Here is a 23,004-nt window from a genome sequence, read left to right as displayed (position 1 = left end):
GGCAATGTACTGGGCCCACCATGCTACTGGCCGGGAGTAGGGGTTGAACAGAGTTGGGTGGGTTTACAGGGAGGGGATCCAGAAGCCTTTTTTAAGAACAATAAGTCACAGACCAGACCTGATGACTGTTTGGAGTTACGGAGTACAAGGGAAGGGGGAAGATGCCTTGAAAACCCAGAGGAGGCTTCCTTTAGTGAGAAAACAGTGATTAGAACTCCTTCCCTCAGCCCTCCAATGTTCCAGCATGCCTCCTCTCCTCTCCACTCTTCTGAACTCTCAATAGAGAGCAGATTTGGTCTTGATGGGGCCAGATTTTACATCTTCCCAATTTAAATGCTGCTTCTCCAATGCTGGGGTGCAGAGTAGTCAGGACTCCATAAGAAGGACTATGTAATATGACAAATACATTTCTCCTTTTCATCTTCAACAAGTTTGAGCCTGGTATGTCTAAGTTCACTATTAGAACTGGACAGTCTGCCTTTTTTAAAAAAACAGACTGGGAGGTATCAGAGAGAAAACTTTAGATAATGCAATATTTAATAATGAAATAAAACTTTTGTTCTAAAACCAAATGAGATTTTTTTTGCCCGCCCAAGTTTGTGGTATTTGCTAAAATACAACCTCCACCATGATCTAGAAGATAATAATAATGATGGCATTTGTTAAGATGTATGTGCCAAGCGCTGGAGTAGATACAAAGTAATTAGGTTATCCCACATGGGGCTCACAGTCTTCATGCCCATTTTACAGATGAGGTAACTGAGGCTCAGGGAAGTTAAGTGACCTGCCCAAAGTCACACAGCTGATACGTAGCAGAGCCGGGAGTAGAACCCACGACCTCTGACTCCCAAACCTCTGCTCTTTCCATTAAGCCATGCTGCTTCTCAGTTGTAATGTTCATTACATGGAAGCAATATAACAGAGTCCCATTCGTCTGGTTGGTGCTTAAACAACCCTTCTGGAGAGGCCACTTTAGCAGGTGAAGGGTCACATGAAGAAGGCAGGTGGATTCTGGACATCTAATAATAATGACTGTGGTATTTGTTAAGCCTTTACTATGAGTCAAGCAATGTACTAAGTCCTGGGGAAGACATGAGATAATCGTGGCAGACACTGTCCCTACCCCACACTAACCTCCCAGGCTAAGTGGAAGGGAGAACAGAACATTAATCCCCATTTTAGAGATTACGAAACCACGACACGCAGTTTAATTGACCTGCCCAAGGTCACACAGCAAGCAAGTGGCAGGGCCGGGATTAGAACCCAAGTCCTCTGACTCCCAGATCCACTTTCTCTCCACTAGGCCATAATGGGGTGGAGTCTGTTGCTTTAGATTGTTGGTGAGAGTATATGTGACGAAGTTTGATAGCAACAAGAGAACGTCTTGAGAGAAGAGAGAATAGGAGAATCCCAGGAGAGAGAGCAGAGGGCAGCAGAGTGAGGCGTCAGAGAAGAACAATATAAATACTGTATATGTGGGGTGAAGAAAGGAAATGAGATGGGATAAGATTAGATGCCACAGACGGAGGAGGAGGAACCAGGGAAGAGGGAAAGGGGCAGGAGAAGAGAAGGACCAGGAAAAAAAACGAAATCAATGTGACCTGAGTACTTTTCTCTCAAGAAGGGTGAAAGGCATAGTGTCTGTGCCTTCTGATAATGAACTCAGAGAGATGATGACACAAGACTGAAATGCTTTTGTGTCAAGTCCTGTCTTGAGACTGCAGGAACTATAGTACTCCAAACAGCTGCCTGGCAGAACTCCTGGGAGGGAGAGAAGGAGGGAGGGAGGAGTAAAGGGACAGAGTGAGTGAGTGGAGAAAGAAAAAATAAATGAGAGAGAGAAAAGGGGAATAGTAACCTGGACGGTAAGCTCATTGTGGGCAGAGATCATGTCTACCAACTCTGTTGTAATGGACTTTCCCAAGCTCTTGGTACAGTGCTCGGCACACCCTAAGTGATAAATACCACTGATGGATTTGTAACCTAAACCCCTCTACAGTATCCCCCTGTCCTCGCTCCCTTCTTCTGATCTCTGAAATGCTCCTTTTTATTGCTGGTGAAGCACCACACATGATGTGTATCTGGGAAGTTGCAAGCAACAAGGAACTCCAGCCCCCAGGAGTTGAAATACAATACAATCAGGCTTCCACCTTGTTGTTATTTATTCTTTGTTGAGTTCCAGCAACATATGCTGCATTGTACAAAAGACGAGACAGAGCACGCGCGCGAGAGAAAGAGAGAGTTAGTTCATGGCAGTTATGGATTTCTAAGACCCACATACCCCAACATTGAAGGTGGCTAAATCTCTGAGGTGTAAACTTCCTCAGAAAAAAGTAGTCGGAAATTCTCCCTTAAAGGCAGAATTAGGAGGTGGATCGCATTATCTGAGCTTGGATTGGTTGTTATTCATTGGGTCAGCATTCAGAATTTACAAGAGATAAGACTCAGAACAGCTCCCACCCCCTTAAAAACCACTTCTTTCAACCCTTCTGTATACAATTCCTAAGGGGGGAGGGGAGGCGGTGGCAGCTGTACAATTCCTACAGAGAGGGGAGCCTTGAGTGGGCTTTCTACAAGGTCCTGCCCCTAACATAACAACCGAAATCTCTGCCCACCCTACCCTCTCTGTTTTAGCTTTATCCAGGATCGGTCTCAGACATCTGGCCTATTTGGGGCAAGGGAAAATGGCCACCTCCTTCAGGTTCGTATGATATCAATATGCCATGCTGCATATCATAATGACGTCCAAACAGCCAAACCTAGAATACTTCTCTGGGTGATTTCTGACCCCACACTCTCTCACACCCTAAACCGGAGCCATTGCATCCCCTCCCCTCACCACTCCTATACAGACAGGCACCACATCCAACGGATGGATGCTTTCATATTTTTCACCACTGTTCCCACAGCAGTTAATTACCTCTCCCCCCCATCCCACCACCACACACAAAATATGCTCCAAAACACCACTCTCATTAATAGTAATAGTGGCATTTGATAAGTGCTTACCATGTGCCAAGCACTGCACTAAGCACTAGGGTAGGTACAAGATAATCAGGCTCCACAAGGGGCTCCCAATCTAAATAGGAGGGATAACAGGTATTGAATCCCCATTTTGCAAATGAGGGAACTGAGGCACAGAAGAAGTGAAGCGACTTGCCCAAGGTCACACAGCAGACAAGTGGCGGAGTTAGAATTAGAACCCAGTCCTGTGCTCTTTCCACTAGGCCACACTGCTTTGCTAGTTTACTGCCTGTAGCTGGTCCTGAGTTTACCCCTCCAGTTCTGCAGTTCTGGAAAACTTTACCATGACAAACTGGGGCATTCCCTCAACAGAGCATATTTTCCCCTTTTTCTCTAAAATCATGTGACACATTGGTCAACACAGCATCATCTTAACTGTAAACATCAGTATCCCATGGCATACAAAAAGAAGATTTCAAAGATATTCCCAAAAGGTTATGATTTTTGAATAATCTAGACCCTGGAAATGAATAGCAAAGCCTTTAAATAGTCATTCAGAAGACACAGTGGGAACTGTATTCACTAAGCCTTTTCTTCACCCTGGGTTACCCTGACTCTAAGAAAGTGATTATAATGTTTTTACCACTAAGTCATTACCGAGTTAGGGAGGTTTTTGGTTAAAGAAATTTTCTGAAAAGCACACATGTCATTAATAGTCAAAAAGAACCCAAATCTAATTGTTTATTTCATACCTGATAAGCACTTTTTAGAGAACTTGAAGCTGAACTCTGTTCTTTTAAACAATTTTCCTCCTTCCACTGAATTTGAATTCCAAGAAATGATTGGAGGGTTCCAGGTAAATCTGAAACACTTGCATCTCTTACAGTTTTAAATTATTTTTTAGTGGAAAGGCGGCTGACTTCTCTTCAAGGATTTTTTCTAACAAGCTAAAAATACCCTCCAAAAAGAAAGTATTTTGTATGAAACTTTCTTCTGGGTGGGAAGGTGACTGGTTTAAATAGAAAACTACTGTTTCTAACATACTGGCCTCCTTGCCAGAAACACCATTAAAGTCCCAAAGCCCCCATTAGATGATAAACTCCTTGAGGGCAGGGATCATTTTAATCCATCTCTTGTACTTCCCCAAGCACTCAGGGAAGTGCTCTGCACACAGCAGGAGCTCACTAAATACTGTTGATTGAAAATCCCTTTGCTTTTTCAAAGGCACGGTTTACCAATTATTAAAACTTATCAGATCAAAGCCTTCCAGTGCTTTGAAGATTTGCCAGATTTCCTCCGGAAAGAAGTGTGTCATGAAATTCTAAGAGATGAAATGACACAAGGATGAGGACCACTTCCTAGGTCTGAACAAAGATTGAAGTTATCACTGACCAAAATTATTTATTGAGCATTTACATTCCAAGTGCTTAGTACAGTGCTTTGCACATAGTAAGCACTCAATAAATACTATTGAATGAATGAATGAATTTACTGTGGCCAAACACTGTACTAAGCACTTGAAAGAATGCCCTAGCTGGTAGACAGGATCCTTACCACAAGGAGTTGACAAGCTAGTCATGTCAACATGTTCCTCAGTGAAGAGCTGAGGGTCAAATGGCACTTGTCTGACATGCTAGGCCTTAGTTCTCAAGAATATCAAGAGGCCTTCCTGGCTTGTGCCCTGGGTGGCCTGCAATCTAACTAGAATGGAGTGGGTTTTAAACCCCATTTAACACATGAGGAAACTGAGGGTCAAAGAAGTTAAGTGACTTGCCCAAGCAGGCTTAGTCTGGAAAGGCCTCTTGGAAGGGGTAGGATTTTAGGATGGTTTGAAGGTGGGGAGGGTGATGGACTGTGAGATATGAAAGGGTTGGAAGTTCCAGGCCTGAGGAAGAACATGGGCAAAAGGGTCAGGAATGAGATAGATGAGACCGACGTAAGGAGAGTAGGTTATCATCAAAAAACTAACAACTCTTAGCTCTCCAGGAAAACTTGGGAGAGACCTAAAATAGACAATCAAACTAGTAGAGTCAAAAGATCATTTGATCCATCACCTTGCTTTTGGAAGATGGGAGAATGGAAGGTAAGAAAATGAGCCTTTTTGGACAGATTCCACTGCCTCCCCTGGCAATGCACTCCACTGTTTCATCACCATGAGAGTCAAGCAATTCTTTCTGGGCCATCTGAAAGCTCCATTTCCACTTGCTCCACTTTCAGGGTCATTAGTCCACATTTCTCCACCCAAAAACCCCCTCCATACACAAAGAAAGCTGTCATCCCTCTCTTCTCCAACTAAGCACGCTACACTCCATATTACAGCATCATGGAATTTGAGGGCTTGAAAGTCCCAAGAGCCAGCTAATCAGGGATTTGTAAATAAAGCCTAGGCCGCCTCTAGCTACTTTGCTTTACATTGCAATCTTGTACTGTTGATTCTGTAATTGATTGCTGTTTTGTGCTTCACTCCAAATCGCAGTTGACCCAGTTTAGTTGGGAATTTGAGTGAGGCATAAACCAGGTCTAATCCATTAGCCTTGCCATAAATGAAATTACCACAACTACTCTGGTTTTCTGCTTTACTCCACACAACTCATTACAGCAGATATGATTCTATCCTATTTTTAAGATCGCCAGTGAAGGACCGTCCACCTTGGTAACCCACTTAGAGCCGGGTTGTAAATAATCTGGTGCAGGGAGCCACTTCTACTTTTACTCTCAAGGCCCACATCATTTCTTTATTGGTTCAGCAAATGCCACCCCAAAGTAAAGCCATAAGCAACACTATTACTGGGTCAGACAAGTGTTCCACCCAATTTGATATCCCAACATTGGTGATCGGAAGCTTGGATGAAAAGTGAGATGGTGGTCCTTCTTGACATCTCAGGGACTGTACTCTACTCTCCCAAGTGCTTAGTATAGTCCTCTGCACCCAGTAAGCACTGTGAAGCAGTTTTGCCTAGTAGCCAGAGCATACTCTGTCAGAAAGTAAGGGAGTCAGAAAGACCTGGGTTCTAATCCCAGCTCCACAACTTGTCTGCTGGGGAACCTTGTGCAAATCACTTAGCTCTACCTCACTTCCCTTATCTGTAAAATGGGGATTAAGACTGTGAGCCCCATGTGGGACAAGGGCAATGTCCAACCTGATTAGCTTGTATTTACCCCAGTGCTTAGTTCAGTGCCTGGCCCATAGCATGTGCATAACAAATGTCATTTAAAAAAAGATATCATTGATTGACTGTGATTTTGGGCAGGGAAGATGTCTACCAACTCTATTATGTTGCAGTCTCCCCAGCACTTAGTACAGTGCTCTGCACAAAGAAAACATTCTATAAATATGATTATTGTCTACCACTCACTAGTCTTTGGAGTGTAGTAATGGAGTACTGGAATATTCAAAAAATGTACAGGAAGAGACAGAAGAATCATTTTGAAGATTATTTCTTTCACATCTTTACAATTGATGGTCTTTTCCCTAAAATGTTTCTAAGCTCACAAATAAGATAGTCAGGAAGGGGAGGAATGTTACAATTCACACCCATCAAAAACCAGTCACAATTCACCAAATAGTGGTATTTATCTAAGTATTTACTATGTGTCAGGCATTTGGGAGAGTAGAGTACAGCCCCTGCCAGGCACTGTGCTAAGTGCTGGGAAAGATACAGGGTAATCAGGTCACACAGTCCCTGCCCTACGCTTAGATGTGGGGCTCATAGGCTAGGTGGGAGGGAAAACATGTATGCTGGATGAAAAAAAAATTACAACGGAACTGCTTTTTGCCCATAAAACAAGTAAGATGCAGTAACATTTAGTGTCTTTTGTGTATTTTTGTTTGTTTTTTAAAACCTATGGATGACTCTAGATAAACTACTTTAAGATTCAGGGGAATCCCACAACGTTCCTCTGAAAAGATTCCAAAGGCAAGGGTGCTTTTTGCAAAATAGTCCTTGAGCTACATTGGAGACAAATGCTTGGGGAGTGTAACATGAGGGATGAAGACCTCACTGACATTGGTATTCCATCTGGTTTCCAAGGCAAGTTTCCCCTCAATTTGTGATGTCAAAGATTATTCTGAAATCTAGCATGGCTTCAACCCTTTCACCTAGGTGAGATCTTAGAACTATTTTTTCTTCAAAGAGGTGGTAGAAAGATCCTTGAAGATAATAATTCTCATCTATCCCCTTGTTCTCTGAATGAGACTAGAAAAAGGTCAGTTAAGGAAATGATGGTTGCCTTCATACAGTGCAAACCCTCCTACCACTCTCCGCCAAAGGAAGTTTGCTCCAGACATCTTCAGCCACCTAAACTCTGCCATGCAGTTTGCTACAGAAGGTTCTACACACTGCTCTCAAATTCCACAGTATCAGTTGGAAATCGGATTATTATCAAACAAAAGTAACCACAAAACTCTAGTAATGGCTTGACCTGTTTGACATTTTCAAACAACAAACGTTTTAGACCATCGGGAGCAAAATATTTACCTTTCCCATACTGCGTGTATAAATTATTGTTATTGTTATTTCTAGGAGTGGCAGCACTTGGGTTTTGTAATTATTTGTACACAACCATGCAAGCTCTTTACTGAAAGCTGTTTTAAGTATGCCTCTCACAAATCATGGAGTTTCAGCCACCAGATACATTTTTAATGGCTGCGATTAAATTAACCTAAGAGTTTTGAGAATCTTAACTTCCCATATAGCAAATTCTTACCCTGACAACTATGAATTTGAGAAACTGATTAAACTTTGAAAAGAGATAATTCATTCATTTGATTTGAGCAGCTTTTAACTTGTATATTTCTATCCTGGAAAAATTGTTATTGATCCTTAACCAGGGAAGGGAAAGTGACATGTATTCTTGGAAAATTAGCCTATGCATAGGAGGAATTATCATATGCGTGGCAGAAGGATTAGGAATATCACCAATCACCTTACTGCCCAGCAATAGTTTCAGAGTCTAACATACTTTTCCATAAGCTAATTTCCTACATCAATCAGTGGTATTTATTGAGCACTGTGTGCGCAGAGCACTGTACTAAGCACTTGGGAGAGTACAATACAACAGTTGGTAGACACATTCCCTGCCCACAGTCAGCTTACAGTTTAAGGAGTTATCCCACCTATCTGACAACTGGACCAGTTTCAGACCTTTTAGCGGCCCACTCCCTATAGCTTTCCCTTAGGCTGAGCTCCCAAGGAATTATATCGGCCTTGAATGAAGACTTGGGCTGCAGGATCCAGCTCTGAGCAGCAGGAGAATTATAGCTGGCTTGACTATCAATCAGTGAGACCCTCAAAGAAACCAGGGGCACCGTGTATGCCTATTGACAAACAAGTGGCAGCCATGAATCAGCCTACCCTTTTCCCCTACCTTCTAGAAAACAACTTTTCCATCCAAAGGAAAAATCCCACTTTGTGTGTCTGTTCAGTGGTCAATATTCTTACCTTTTCTCCAAATGCTTAAGACATTTTGGCCAGTACACTACTAATAAAACAACTGTAAAGATGATGTAGTTGAACCCCTCCAGGCCCTGCAAAAATCAGCTCTCTCCAAGATAAAGCCACACATTCTGACACATCTTAAGTAAAACATTTTTTAACTAATAGTTTCTGAGAAAAGCAGAAAGCAGCCTAGCTGACTGTGAGGCAAAATATGCAGATTTAATCATCAGTGAATCACACCCAGAAGTCTAGGCCCAGGCCCTCTTTGGACACAATGTTATCAGGCTCCTACTTACACCACCATCCTTATGAATGATGCTGAGTAATGAAGCAACAAATTTAGAATGCTGATCAGGGAGGGAATTTCCCAAAACCAACCCCTTCGGAGAACCCATTTCAAAAGACATCAATAAGTCTGACAGAGAAACATGAGGGAGTTTCAGGCACCCCAACAACTGTATCTTTCAGAAACTCTCTGATTTTCGAAATAGCTTGCATGGGAATCTCGGAGGGATCATTTGGGAAGGTGTCATGGTGTGTACCCATACTATTGGTAGGGAGAGTCCTGCTGTTTGTTGGTGCCATGAAAAGAGCATTGCTCTGGGAATCGGGAGACTTGGGTTCTAGGCCAAATTCTGCTGGCTGAGGCGTCTGTGGTGATGACTCCCAAACATAGGCAGTGAAGACCCCCAGTAATACCAATACTAATGCAGAAAAGCAGTGTGGCTTGGTGGATAGAGCCCGGGCCTAGGAGTCAGAAGGTCATGGGCTCTAACCCAGGCTCTGCCACATGTCTGCTATGTGACCTTGGGCAAATCACTTCACTGGGCCTCAGTTACCTCACCTGTAAAATGAGGATTAAGACTGTGAGCCCTGTGTAGAACAGGGACTGCATCTACGCTGACTACCTTGTATCTACTCCAGCGAGAAGCAGCATGGCTCAGTGGAAAGAGCACGGGCTTTGGAGTCAGAGGTCATGAGTTCGAATCCCGGCTCTGTCACTTGTCAGCTGTGTGACTGTGGGCAAGTCACTTCACTTCTCTGTGCCTCAGTTACCTCATCTGCAAAATGGGGATTAAGACTGTGAGCCCCACATGGGACAACCTGATTCCCGTGTCTACCCCAGCGCTTAGAACAGTGCTCGGCACATAGTAAGCGCTTAACAAATACCAACATTATTATTATTATTATTAGAATAATTATTGAGAAGCAGCGTGGCTCAGTGGAAAGAGCACGGGCTTTGGAGTCAGGGCTCATGAGTTTGAATCCCAGCTCTGCCACTTGTTGGCTGTGTGACTGTGGGCAAGTCACTTAACTTCTCGGTGCCTCAGTTCCCTCATCTGTAAAATGGGGATTAAGACTGTGAGCCCCACGTGGGACAACCTGATCCCCCTATGTCTACCCCAGCGCTTAGAACAGTGCTCGGCACATAGTAAGCGCTTAACAAATACCAACATTATTATTATTAACAGCAGTTGGCACATAGTAAACACTTAATTTCCATAATTATTATTACTACTAATAATTGTAGTATTTGTTAAGCTCTTACTGTGTGAGCGCTGAGGTGGATACAAGCAAAACGGGTTGGGCACAGTCCCTATCCCACACGGGGTTCACAATCTCCTTCTGCATTTTAAAGATGAGATAACTGAGACCCAGAAAAGTAAAGTGACATACCCAGGGTCACACAGCAGACAAGTAGCAGAGGTGGGGTTAGAACCTACGACCTTTTGGTTAACTCCCAAGGCAAGTACCTTCTGGCCATGGCCCTATAGCACAGCCTCAGTGTCCCTTATGGCCACATATGGGTCTTGCCCATAAAAGACCTTCATGTGTACTTTACAACATTCAGCACTCTGCTGGCGTACTCCCTCTTTACACTTCCTATCCCGGTGGAAACAGGACTCAGGGAGGAGAGAGCATGTGAGAGTGCCACTTCAACTTTTTCAGCTCCAGGGTCCTGCATGTCTCCCCCCACTCCCCGCCCCCGAGGGGTGTTAGCATTTCCTTTCAAGCCTCTGCCATTTGGAAAGGGACAGTATTAAGAAGAGAAAAACAACTATGCAAATTAGTTGCATTCAACACCAACAACAGCTCATAAACCCTTTCTCCCAGGCTTCACAGCAAATCCCAAACCACTGAAAGAGAAAACCAGGATGACTGTTCATTTTCCCCGATTAAAAAGAACAGTTAGTGATTCAACATCTCTCTGCCTCTGGTCCCTTTTTGTAATCTTAAAAGCTGTCCAGTATATTCTAAAAGCAGATTCTTGTCACAAAGGGCAGAAGCTACTCTACTTCACTCTTTACTGAGGTGTCAGTCTAACTGTGTAACCCCCTTAATCTTCAGAAGATTTACCAGGGAACTGTGGGAACAGAAGCAGATTTGGTGGAATCACAGGCTAGTTATCAATTTGCTGGGGGGCGAGGGGGCACACACACAATCAATGCATTTAGCTGACTTTGACTGCAGTTGTGTGCACAAATATGATCAATTCTACCACCTCTCTTTCACCAACAAAACTTCTATTGCTCCTCACCTTGAAGAGTGAGACAGCAAGTAGGGGAGGGAGAAAAGACTGGCCATCTTAGCTACGTTTTCCAACACTATTTCATTCGATTGCTGGGTGCTATGGTTAAATGGAGCCCAGGCATTGAAGTGTGGAAGGAGGTCACCTGTGGCTTGCAACCAAGTAATGTTATTTCAGGAATTACAGTTTTAAAGTCAGGCTCCCAAGTTTCGGCTTTTGCCCTCCCGCCCATTCGACTGAATTTTCTGAATACTTTAGGACTGGCTTGGCCATTTCCGCCCGGTGGCTTTCATTAGACTGCCAGGAACTGACTCAGGCACACACTGTGAAACGATGCAAAGCGGAGAAGTAGCAGAACATGTGGGGCATGAAGGATCAGGACACCATCGCTTACACTGGACAGCTATTCAGTGGCATTCTTCTCCCACGCTTTCGATCAGGTGACACCCCTGCACCAATAGCAATGGCTGGAGGATTATTGCCTCCACAACTGAAGGTTTCATCTGCCAGAAAATCTCAGGCCAGGATGTCATCATGCCTGATAGCCTGACTTCCCAGTGACCACTGGTGGAGACTTCCAAGAAAGGTCACAGCAGATCTATTGTACATGTGTGTGAAGAGAGAGAGAGAGAGTGTGTGTGCGTGTGTGTCCATCTCTGTGGGTCTTTATCCCTCTGGGTCAGCCGATCAAGCTCGCAGGAGGTGACCAGGGCTGTGCAAGACACCCAGCAATACCAGAAGCCCAAGTGAATTAAAGGAGCCGAGAAGAAATCAGGCGTGATCTAAAAGAAACCAGGCAGCAGGCCTCAAGGAAATAGGAGAGATTCTGTATTCACCTCTTTTTCTAGTTCCATTTTTGTAGATTCTCAGGGCGTCGTTAGGGTGAGCATGTGGGAAAAGTAGGTGGAACTCTGAGGAGATTTACTACTCGCTCTAGGTGTCGCCTACGACCACTCAAATGAAGAGGAAGGAGGAAGGAGCAAGGCTAGAAGTGTCGGGGTGAGGCCAACAGTGATTGCGCAGTACCTGTGAGCTAGTACCGTGGCTCTCCAGAGAGCCCTCAGCTAACCAAGGCCTTCTAGAACTCCAGGGATCGTGTCCACCCTCCTTTCCTCACGGCTCTGCTCAGTGGACCCACAAGGTCCCGCGACGCCCAGGAGACATAGCAGGCGGCCACCCGCTTGACGACAGACACTGCCAAACACCCCACGTTCCCCTCCACGCTCGAAGGGCGGGCAGCCCCGATCCCGAGGCTAACCGTCGGCCCTTCTCCAACGCAGGCTCAACCGGCAGAGACAACCAACCGGCAGAGACGGGAGAAGGGGACGACGGTCGCTTACCGCGATGAGGGCCGAGTTCCTCTGGTCCCCGGTGGCTGAGGCGGGTGGCGGAGGCTGGTCCCCGTCGACGGCTCCACTGCTACCGCTACTCCCATTATTGAGCAGGTGCTGCTGCTGCTGGTGGTGATGGTGGTGGTAGTCCGGGGGCGGTGGCGGGGCCGCGGCCGACGCCGGCGGAGCGGTGGGTGCCACGGGGGCGGGAGCCGGGTTGGCAGCGGCGTTGGCTTTGGCGTGCTTGCCTCCCTTCCTGGCCCCTTGACCGTGCTGCACGAGGCTGAGCAGCTGCAAAGTGCTCTCGCGTTCCCGGTCGGTGCTCTCGGCCCGGCCTCGCTCGTAGCGCCCTTCACAGCTCAGGTGGTGTTGGCGGCAAATGGCGATGCGGGCGCGGAGACGCTCCACGATGGCACTGTGCACTCGGGGGGCCGTGCCCCCTCCGAGAAGGCCCGCCCCGGGGGTCCCCCCTAACCCTCCAGCGGGGGCCTGGGGAGGAGCCGTGTCCCCCATCCGGCTGGTCACACTGCCGGCTGCGTCTGGATCGAGGACCAGCTGGGGATGCCAACGGCCACTCAGAAGGGTGAAGGGGAGGTGGGGAGGTGGGGGTTAAAAAAACTGGGAGGGGAGAAAGAAAATCACAATCAATTGGTGAGGTTCAGGTAAAAAACAAACCCGAACAACTTGCTCTAATTGAGTTTGACAGCTCTGGAGAAGTTGGAAATAGTTGGGAGGAATTAGTATTCTTATTATTTTGCAAAACCAGGCTGACAAGAGCCACTGGGGACTTAGCAAATAGGATCGAGACCTTTAACGCCAGAACTAGGGGGGAGAGGGCCGGAGGGGGCCGGCGGGGGGTGGGGGGACCGTCCTTAGAGATGGAAAGAGAGGGAGTTAGAAAGAGAAAAGAGACAAGAGACAGGGCAGGACAGAGGGACAATTTTAGCCACCCCCCCTCACCTAGTTGCTTCTGATCATCCTTTAGGGCTGATTCTCTACAGATCTAGAAGCGCATTGTGGTTTGGGGAGGGTGGAGGAGGCCTTTACTTGTGTCCAATGTCAGTCACCGGATTTTCAGACCATGCTTTCTCCTTCCCCAAATCTCATTCCTTCCAAGGCTGCCCTTTCCGTAAAGAAAACAAGCTAGGGCCGCTTGGGCGAGCTGATCGTTTTGCACATTGCTTCTCCGCCCCACCTTCGGCTCGATTCCACCCCAGCACCCGGAGGGAAAGAGAGACAGAATGGCCCAGAGCCTCCTCCGAGAGGAAATGCCCCGAAGGATCGTCCAACTTACAAACTTCCAGCCCAGCGCACCGCACAGTGTCCAGCCCCTCGCCTTTCAGGGCTTGCGCGTCCCATCCCCGAGGCTGGCCGGATCCAGCGTGAGTCTCCTGGATGGCCCCGATTTAGACATGAGCCAAAAAGAAAAAAACCCGAAAAGCAAACAAAACACCCCCTCCCCCCCCAAAAAAAAAGAGAAAAAAAAGTAGCTGCTATTTTCCTTTCTCTTTCTCGTCTGCGGTTAGCCGCTCGGCCGATACCGGCTCACTTGGTCGGGAGAGTCACGGAGATACCCCGGCTTTCATTGTGCTGGGGTGGGAGAAACACAGAGACAGAGACAGACAGAGACGGGGGAGACAGGGAAGGGGGGGGGAGGAAGAGAGAGAGAGAGAGGAAAGAGAGGGAAGGGGGAAGAGAAAGAGGGAGAAAGGGAGAGGCAGCAAGCTGCAGGCGAGTTGGCTGGGGAGGGAGGAGGGAGGGGGAGGAGGGAGGAAGGGGAGGAGGGAAGAGGGAGGAGGGGGAGGAGGGAAGAGGGAGGAGGGGGAGGAGGGAAGAAGGAGGAGGGGGAGGAGAAAGGAGGGCGCTCTTTATGCGCCCCCTGGTGGAAGGCCGCCGCCACCGCACCGGGCCGCCCAACGGGGGACCAGACTGCCTCTCTGTGGTTGGAAAGGTAATCATCCTCCTCATCATCCTAATGATGGTCTTTTGTTAAGCCCTTACTATGCGCCAAGCACTGTCTACGCCCTGGGGTAGATACAAGGTCATCAGGTTGTCCCCCGTGGGGCTCACAGTCTTAATGCCCGTTTTATAGATGAGGTCACTGAGGCACAAGAGAAGTGAAGTGACTGGCCCAAGGTCACACAACTGATAAGTGGCAGAGCCGGAATTAGATAGAGCCCATGACCTCTGACTCCCAAGCCCGGGCTCTTTCCACTAAGCCAGGCTGCTTCTATGATGATAATGATAATATCATCAACTGGGATATTGGTTAAGCGCTTACTATGCGCCAAGCACCCTACTGAGCGCTGGGGTGGAAGCAGTGGTGGTTTAGTGGAAAAAGTAGGAGGCAGAGGTCATGGGTTCTAATCCCAACTCTGCCACTTATCTGTTGGGTCACCTTGCGCACCTCACTTCATTTCTCTGTAAAATAGGGATTAAGACTGTGAGCCCCACGTGGGACAACCTTGGGTCTACCCCAGTGCTTAGAACAGTGCTATGGCACATAGTAAGCGCTTAACAAATACCATCATCATTATTATCATTGTTTTTATAGAAGCCAATCGGGTTGGACGCAGGCCCTGTCCCTCTTGGGGCTCACCATCTCCATCCCCGTTTTGCAGATGAGGGAACGGAGGCCCAGAGAAGCGAAGTAACTCATCCATGACCACAGAACAGATAAGTGGGGAGCCACGATTAGAACTCATGACCTTCTGAGTCCCAGGGCCATGCTCTATGCCATGCTGCTTCTCTGAAGATTACCCCCCGTGCGCTAAAATAATAATGATGGGACTTGGTAAGTGGGAGTCAGTTTCAAGTGGTGGGAGAGATGCAAGATGATCAGGTTGGACACAGTCCCTGTACCACGTAACAATAAGTTATTTGTTGAACACTTACTGTGCACCAGGTACTGTACTAAGCGCTGGGGCTGGGGCTCACAATCTTAAAATTGGACTGAAAATCCGGTGACTCATATCTGGTACAAGGGAGAGCCACCTTTACCCTTCCCATGTCTTCCTCCCAAACTTCTTCCAATCCATCAAATTTATTGAGTCCTTACTCCATCCCAGCCCCAGAGCACTTATGCCCCATATCTGTAATTTACTTATAATAACAATAGTATTTCTAAGTGGTTACTATGTGCCAGACACTGTACTAAGCACTGGAGTGCAAACAAGATTATTGGATTGGACACAGTCTCTGTTCCACTTGGGGCTCACAGTCTTAATTCCCATTTTACAGAGGAAGGAAATGAGACACAGAAAAGGGAAGTGACTTACCCCAGGTCACACAGCAGACAAATGGCAGGGCTGGGATTAGAACCCATGATCTTCTGACTCCCAGGCCCATGTTCTATCTACTAGGCCATGCTGCTTCTCATTAATGTCTGCCTCTCCAGACCCACAATGAATTTACAGTCTAAAGAGAATGCCTGTTTTTTGCTGTATTGTAGTCTCCCAAGCACTTAGGAGACTATTCTGTTCACTGTAAGCACTCAGTAAATACAACTGACTACTGTGGGCAGGGCATTTGTACTAAGTACTTGGGAAAGTAGAATATAACAGAGTTGGTGGACATATCCCCTGCCCACAGTGAACTTTAAATTTAGAGGGGGAGGAAAACATTTAGATCAGTAAAAAAATTACAGATGCAATAAATTACATTACCTACCTTTTCCCCTCTCCCCAAATAGTCTATTACACTCCCTAACCACAAAAGGATTAACCGCTTCCCTTCTGGTTGCCTCCGTTTCCTCATCTGTTTAGTGTGCATTGTACTTTCCCAAGCACTTAGGACAGTGCACTACACACAGTAAGGGGTCAGTAAGTACGACTGAATGAATGAATCTGTAAAATGAGGATTTAATACCGGTTCCCCCTCCCACTTAGAGCACGTGGGAGAGGATGTGGTGGCTATCTGATGTCATGGTTCCACCTGGCACACAAGTTTGTTACCTGTCCTCCCTCTTAATAATTAATAATGATAATTATGGTGTCTGTTAAGTGCTTACTATGTGCCAAACACTGTTCTAAGCGCTGGGGTAGGTACAGGTGATCAGGTTGCCTCACGTGGGCCTCACAGCCTTAATCCCCATTTTACAGAAGAGGGAACTGAGGCAGAGAGAAATGATCCTTACCGTTACTTTATTCATTCATTCATTCATTCAATAGTATTTATTGAGCGCTTACTATGTGCAGAGCACTGTACTAAGCGCTTGGGATGAACAAGTCGGCAACAGATAGAGACAGTCCCTGCCGTTTGACGGGCTTACAGTCTAATCGGGGGAGACGGACAGACAAGAACAATGGCAGTAAACAGCGTCAAGGGGAAGAACATCTCGTAAAAACAATGGCAACTAAATAGAATCAAGGCGATGTACAATTCATTAACAAAATAAATAGGGTAACGAAAATATATACAGTTGAGCGGACGGGTACAGTGCTGTGGGGATGGGAAGGGAGAGGTGGAGGAGCAGAGGGAAAAGGGGAAAATGAGGCTTTAGCTGCGGAGAGGTAAAGGGGGGATGGCAGAGGGAGTAGAGGGGGAGGAGGAGCTCAGTCTGGGAAGGCCTCTTGGAGGAGGTGATTTTTAAGTAAGGTTTTGAAGAGGGAAAGAGAATCAGTTTGGCGGAGGTGAGGAGGGAGGGCGTTCCAGGACCGCGGGAGGACGTGACCCAGGGGTCGACGGCGGGATAGGCGAGACCGAGGGACGGCGAGGAGGTGGGCGGCAGAGGAGCGGAGCATGCGGAGTGGGCGGTAGAAAGAGAGAAGGGAGGAGAGGTAGGAAGGGGCAAGGTGATGGAGAGCCTTGAAGCCTAGAGTGAGGAGTTTATTCACTACTTTATTTTATACTTTATTTTTATTTTTATTTTATTCAATACTTTATTCACCTACTTAATAATCCCAAGAATAACCGTTGATTTACGTTCACAACCTCGGCCGGGCCCAGATGTTTGCGGATGGGGCCCTCTCAAAATGATCTCGCTAGGGAAAAAAAGCATCTTGTAAAGCGGCAAAACCGGGGTAGCAATTATCCAACTCCACGTGGCTTTCCTACACAGCTGTGGTTTCTAGCAGGAGCCACAGATGCCTGTTTCACCTGCTGCAAGTTGGTGTTGCTTGGGATGACAGAGCGATTGAGCTAATGGTTTGCTTGCAGGACTACTTGAACTTTGTGGGGGGGTTTTGCCCTCCCTCCAGGTAGTTTGGATTGTCTCATTCACTGGTCCCACCCCACGACCCGGAATACCAACAGGAATGAAAAGTCCCTCGGGCTTGGCCTGAAGGAGAACAGTTTTCGGCTTTCAAAAGGTTTCCAGCCTCTTTATAGCACCCCAAAGTGGGTTATTTTGTTAATGGAGAAAAAGCCTTGAGCAAGGCAAACAAATTAGTGTTAATAGAGCTGTGTGAGGTTCTTTGATAGCCATTAAATCACAAATCATCAGCATTAAAAGTCCTATATTTCAGAATCCGTGTAGTTTTCACTTATGTAATAATAATGATGGAATTTGTTAAGCACTTGCTATGTAACGATCACTGCTCTGCTGGATGTGAAACGCTGGGCTGGATGAAATAGTGGAATGACCCAGTATTTTTTCTTTTATGGTATCTAAGCACTTACTGTGTGCCAGCACTGTACTAAGCATTGGGGTGAATACGAGATAATCGGGTTGGAAACAGTCCCTGTCCCACCCAGGGTGCACAGTCTTAATCCGCATTTACATATGAGGTAACTGAGACCGAGAGAAGTTAAGTGACTTGCCCCAGGTCACACAGGAACAAGTGGTGGAGGGGGAGGGAATCTCGTAGTGATCAGGGAATGGGTCTGTTTATTGTTATATTGTACTCTTCTAAGTGCTTAATACAGTGCTCTTCACACAGTAATAGCTCAATAAATACAACTGAATGAAGGAATGTATTGAAGCCCCAATATTCTCACTCCCAGGCCTGTGCTCTACCTACTAGCCCCTGCTGCTTCTTCATATGGCATTAATAATAACTGTGGAAGCTGTTAAGCACTATTTATTGACTCTGTTTATTGCCATTGTTCTTGTCTGTCCGTCTCCCCCCGATTAGACTGTAAGCCCGTCAAACGGCAGGGACTGTCTTTATCTGTTGCTGACTTGTTCATTCCAAGCGCTTAGTACAGTGCTCTGCAAATAGTAAGCGCTCAATAAATACTATTGAATTAAGCAGTAGTATTTATTGAGCCCTATGTGCGGAGCATTGTTCTAACCACACGGGAGAGTACAACACAACAGAATTAGCAGGCAAATTCCCTGCCCATAATAAGCTTACAGTCTAGAGGTTAACGGCTTACTATGTAGTAGTAGTGGTAATAGTATTTATTAATTTTAACAGAATTTATGCTCATATAATTAAAATATTATTTCTGCATTTATTATAAATCATATTTATTTCGATGGTTTAAATTTATTTTAATAGTATTTATTAAGCACATATATACTAACTGCTGGAGTAGATACAAGGTTGGACACAGTCCATGTCCCAATCTTAATCCCCATTTTACAGATGCAGAAAGTGAGCCACGCAGAAGTTAAGTGATTTGCCCAAGGTCACAGCAGACAAGTAGCAAGAGCAGGCTTTAGATCCCAGGTCCTCTGACTCCCATGCCCATGGGAGTAATTGTATTTATTGTAATTAACACCCTCGGTGCTCTTGACTCGGCAACATTTCAATCTCTCTCTGACACTGGAACCGCATTAACTTCCACAAACATGGGGGTGTTAATAGCATGATTTTATAGTTCCAGCGAGCATCAGCTATGGATTAATGAAGAGATACAAAGTAAATACTAAAAATCAAGGCAATCGCAACTAAAAAGGTACCTTTTTAATTTAGTTGTAGAAGACTAGAACATTTCCTGGAGGATGTTTGGTCTTTACACACACAAAACACTTATCTACATGACCGTTTGGAATTAGGGAGCAGAGACAACCATAATGCTTAACAGAAAATAACCAACTGTTTCCAATGCTTTGATAGACACATATTTCCAAAAATATTTTTTACTAAAAACAACATGCAAGCATCAAGATGATAGGAACAGTGGTTTCTGAAAGAAATCTTTTTAGATCCATTACTACATTTTAGCTGAGTGGGGAGAAGAGGTTGGTAAATAGAGTAGCAGCGTGGCTTAGTGGAAAGAGCCTGGGCCTGGGAGTCAGAGGATGTGGGTTCTAATCCCAGCTCTGTCACTTATCTGCTGTGTGACCTTGGACAAGCCACTTCATTTCTCTGTGCCTCAGTTACCTCATCTATAAAATGGGAATTAAGACTGTGAGCCCCACAATGGGACGACTTGATTACCTTGTATCTTCCCCAGGGTTTAAAACAGTGCTTGGCACATAGCAATCGCTTACCAAATACCACTATGATTATTATTACTATTATTATTCTTAAATACCTATTTGGCAAACACTGTAGAGTGCCAGTGGGATGAAGGAACCCCTAACTCTTCCAACCTCCATTTTTTCCAATGTTAACTTAGAAAATCTAAACTTTAGCAAAGTTGTACAAAGTCACCAGACACCCTTCTTGCTCTTGGCTCTCTCCTTCTTTTCAGGGGCTTGTCTTACAATTACATCGAGGGGAGGAGAGACAGAAGATAATGACACAGAAGGATGGCTCTGTGGAAAGTCGTTGCTTTGGATTTTTCCAGATCATGATCATCAAATATTTACTGAACACCTTCAAGATGCATAACATCATACTCAGCCCTTGATACTGTACATAAATAATTGACCAGTCCCCTGCAATTGGCTGCTCTGCCCTCCCTGGTTGTAAAAATGAATGAAATCAGCATTTTTTCTCTACTTGACTGGCCTAAGTTTGCTAACTGATGAGGGTAATGAGATGAGTAGCTATTTTCAATACAAATTTATAGATTGAAATAAAGAGGCATTGGCAATGCTTTCCCACTGCTGCTCCAATCTGAAGGAGGAGAAGGGGGCCAGGTAGTTGGTTCCTGTGCTTGGCTCCTTGGGGGAGCTATGATACAGTCGCCATCACCACTGGTTGGCTCCAACACTTCTGAATTCAAGCTGTTGCAGCCTTCATTCAAAAATAATAATAATAATAATGTTGGTATTTAAGTGCTTACTATGTGCTGAGCACTGTTCTAAGCGCTGGGGTAGATACAGGGTAATCAGGTTGTCCCATGTGAGGCTCACAGTCTTAATCCCCATTTTACAGATGAGGTAACTGAGGCACAGAGAAGCTAAGTGACTTGCCCAGAGTCACACAGCTGACAAGTGGCAGAGCCTGGATTCAAACCCATGATCTCTGACTCCAAAACCCGTGCTCTTTCCACTGAGCCACAAGAGTGAAGAGAAAAAATGCCAGGCCACCATCTTCTTCTCCCTGGCTTTCCTCGTTGCCTTAAAGGGGATGTGGACAGATGAGAGTGGTGAAGGATCTTAGGTTGGTAGCCCAGGATTTTAAAGTGGCAGAAATTCTCTGCAGCCTGGCTTCTTTAGTCTTCCCTGCCATCCTCTGTACCTCCACTCTATGATGTCCTTCCTAAAATACAACCAGAACTCTATACAATTCAGAGAGGAAAGCTGTGTGATTTAGTAGAAAGAGCATGGACTTGCGAGTCAAAGTACCAGGGTTCTGCTCCTGGTTCTACCATGTCTGCTGTTTGACCCTGGGCAGGTCACTTAACTTCTCTGCACCTCTACCTCACCTTTAAAATGGGAATTAAAATTGTGAGCTCCATGTGGGACATGGACTGAATCCAATCTGATTAGCCTGCATCTACCCCAGAGCTTTGTACAGTGACTAGCACATAGTAAGCACTTAAATACCATTATTATCATTATTATTATTAAGGCACTCAATCACCTTTCCCCCTCCTACCTCACCTGGCTATTTTCTTACAGCCCAGTCCACAGACTTTGCTCCTCACTTTGCTCCTCTAATGTTAACCTTCTCACTGTACCTCGATCTCTTCTATCTCACCCATGTCCTCCCTCTGGCCTGGAACAACCCCCTCCTCATATCTGACAGACAGTTCCTCGCCCCACATTCAAAGGCTTCCTGAGAACACATCTCCTCCAAGAGGCCTTCCCTGACTAAACCCTCCTTTCCTCTTCTCCCACTCCCTTCTTCATTGCCCTGACTTGCTCCCTTTATTCATTCCCCTCCCAGCCCCACAGAACTTATGTATGTATCTTTAATTTATTAATTTATATTCATGTCTGTCTCCCCCTCTAGACTGTGAACTCGTTGTGGGAAGGGAATATGTCTGCCTATTGTTATATCATACTCTCCGAAGCGCTTAGTCCAGTGCCCTGCACACAGTAAGCTCTCAAAAACGACAGCTGACAGAATAACAATAACAAAAATACCATTAAAAAAACCCAGTTACTCTTCCTCTGATTAGCCACAGGAAACCTCTACATCCTTAATGTCCTAAACATGTCTCAAAAATCACTTCTCTCTCTTTTCTTCTTTTCCTTTCTGTCACTTTGGTCCTTAAGAGCACCTTTGTTCTCCACTCTCCCATCTCAACCTCATGCAACTAACACACTCCCATCTCTGCCCAACTTCTCTTTGCAAGTTGTGATTCTTTATATCAATGGTATGGCTTTTGGCGGGAGGAGGGATTTAAAAAATAGCAATTTCTGCAAGCCACATTTTCATTACACAATCAGGTTAGAATGAAATGGAAGAATAGGGGAATATACTTACCATAATACATTAGTAAATAAATTATGAGATGGGCCATTGTGAGGAATGCTGTCATACAAATGACAGGATATTGTGGAAACCCTGTTATCAGCTCTTGGTTAGAGTTACAAAAGAAGGTGCTAATGACTACTGATAAGTATCACAGAATTAGCAGGAGAACAAGTGAAGTGCAAGTAAAGTCACTTTAAGTTTCAACTGGCTTCAAACTTTATAGGGTTTTTTTAGTCTTCCACAGACTTCAGGATGGTGAATAGCAGAATTTGAACAAGAAATAGCTAATCGGGGGAGGGAAGGACGGGGGAGGGAAGGACCTGGGGCAGGGAACAGAATAGGGAATTTTTTTTAATTATAATAAACTTTGTTTAGATTTTTCGAACAGTAGACAAGTCATCCTCCACGCTCTTTGATTGCAGATATGAAAACTCTTGCTTTGGACAGTCTAACTCTCAGTAATTTCAGGTCACATTTCTCTTCTGATGCTTCTTCCAGTAGTTAGTAACATTGGCTGAGTTAATTCAAATGTTGACTAAATCGGAGCTGGTAGAAGACCTATGCGACTGAGATACATACAGTACTTTCCAGATTAGATTTTAGAGTTCAGTGATTAGACCAAATTTAGGCCAATGGTTAGGCAATAAGATAATAATAAAAATAGTAATTGTTAAGCGCTTTACTAAGTGCCAGGCACTGTACTAAGAGTTGGGGTGGACACAAGCGAATCAGGTTGGACACAGTCCCTGTCCCATGTGGGGCTCACAGTCTGGATCCCCATTTTCCAGATGAGGGAACTGAGGGGCAGAGAAGTGAAGTGACTTGCTCAAGGTCACACAGCGGACAAGTGACAGAGCTGGGATTAGAACCCATGACCCTTTGACTCCCAGGCCCATGCTCTATCCACTTATACGAATAAAGGGAAATAATCAACATGTAAAATATAAACATATGTGCACATATAAAGATATGTATATGTATACAATAAATTTTACAATTCAGTTCTTTCCCAGCATATTGGCAAGAAATAAATAACA

At 45.4% G+C, this 23,004-nt stretch overlaps 1 protein-coding gene across 2 annotated transcripts in view; it reads right to left on the bottom strand.

Annotated features, from left to right (window-relative positions):
• The window catches only part of MAML2 (mastermind like transcriptional coactivator 2), a 292,052-nt gene extending 278,139 nt beyond the window's left edge, over nucleotides 1-13,913 (bottom strand). The window contains exons 1-2 of one of the 2 annotated variants that reach the window (XM_029048321.2): nucleotides 13,558-13,913; nucleotides 12,273-12,881 (exon numbers count right to left, since the gene is read on the bottom strand). In XM_029048321.2, coding sequence (XP_028904154.1) covers nucleotides 12,273-12,776 — 504 coding nt within the window. In that variant the 5' untranslated portion in view covers nucleotides 12,777-12,881; nucleotides 13,558-13,913. Of the gene's footprint in view, nucleotides 1-12,272; nucleotides 13,114-13,557 lie in introns of those variants that run through there. The other variant, XM_029048320.2, reaches the window with a different exon arrangement.
• Between the last annotated feature and the right edge of the window lie 9,091 nt (nucleotides 13,914-23,004).

This window comes from Ornithorhynchus anatinus, chromosome 20 (genome assembly GCF_004115215.2).
Source record: "Ornithorhynchus anatinus isolate Pmale09 chromosome 20, mOrnAna1.pri.v4, whole genome shotgun sequence".
Lineage (NCBI taxonomy): Eukaryota > Metazoa > Chordata > Mammalia > Monotremata > Ornithorhynchidae > Ornithorhynchus > Ornithorhynchus anatinus.
This window is presented reverse-complemented; position numbering and strand designations above follow the sequence as displayed.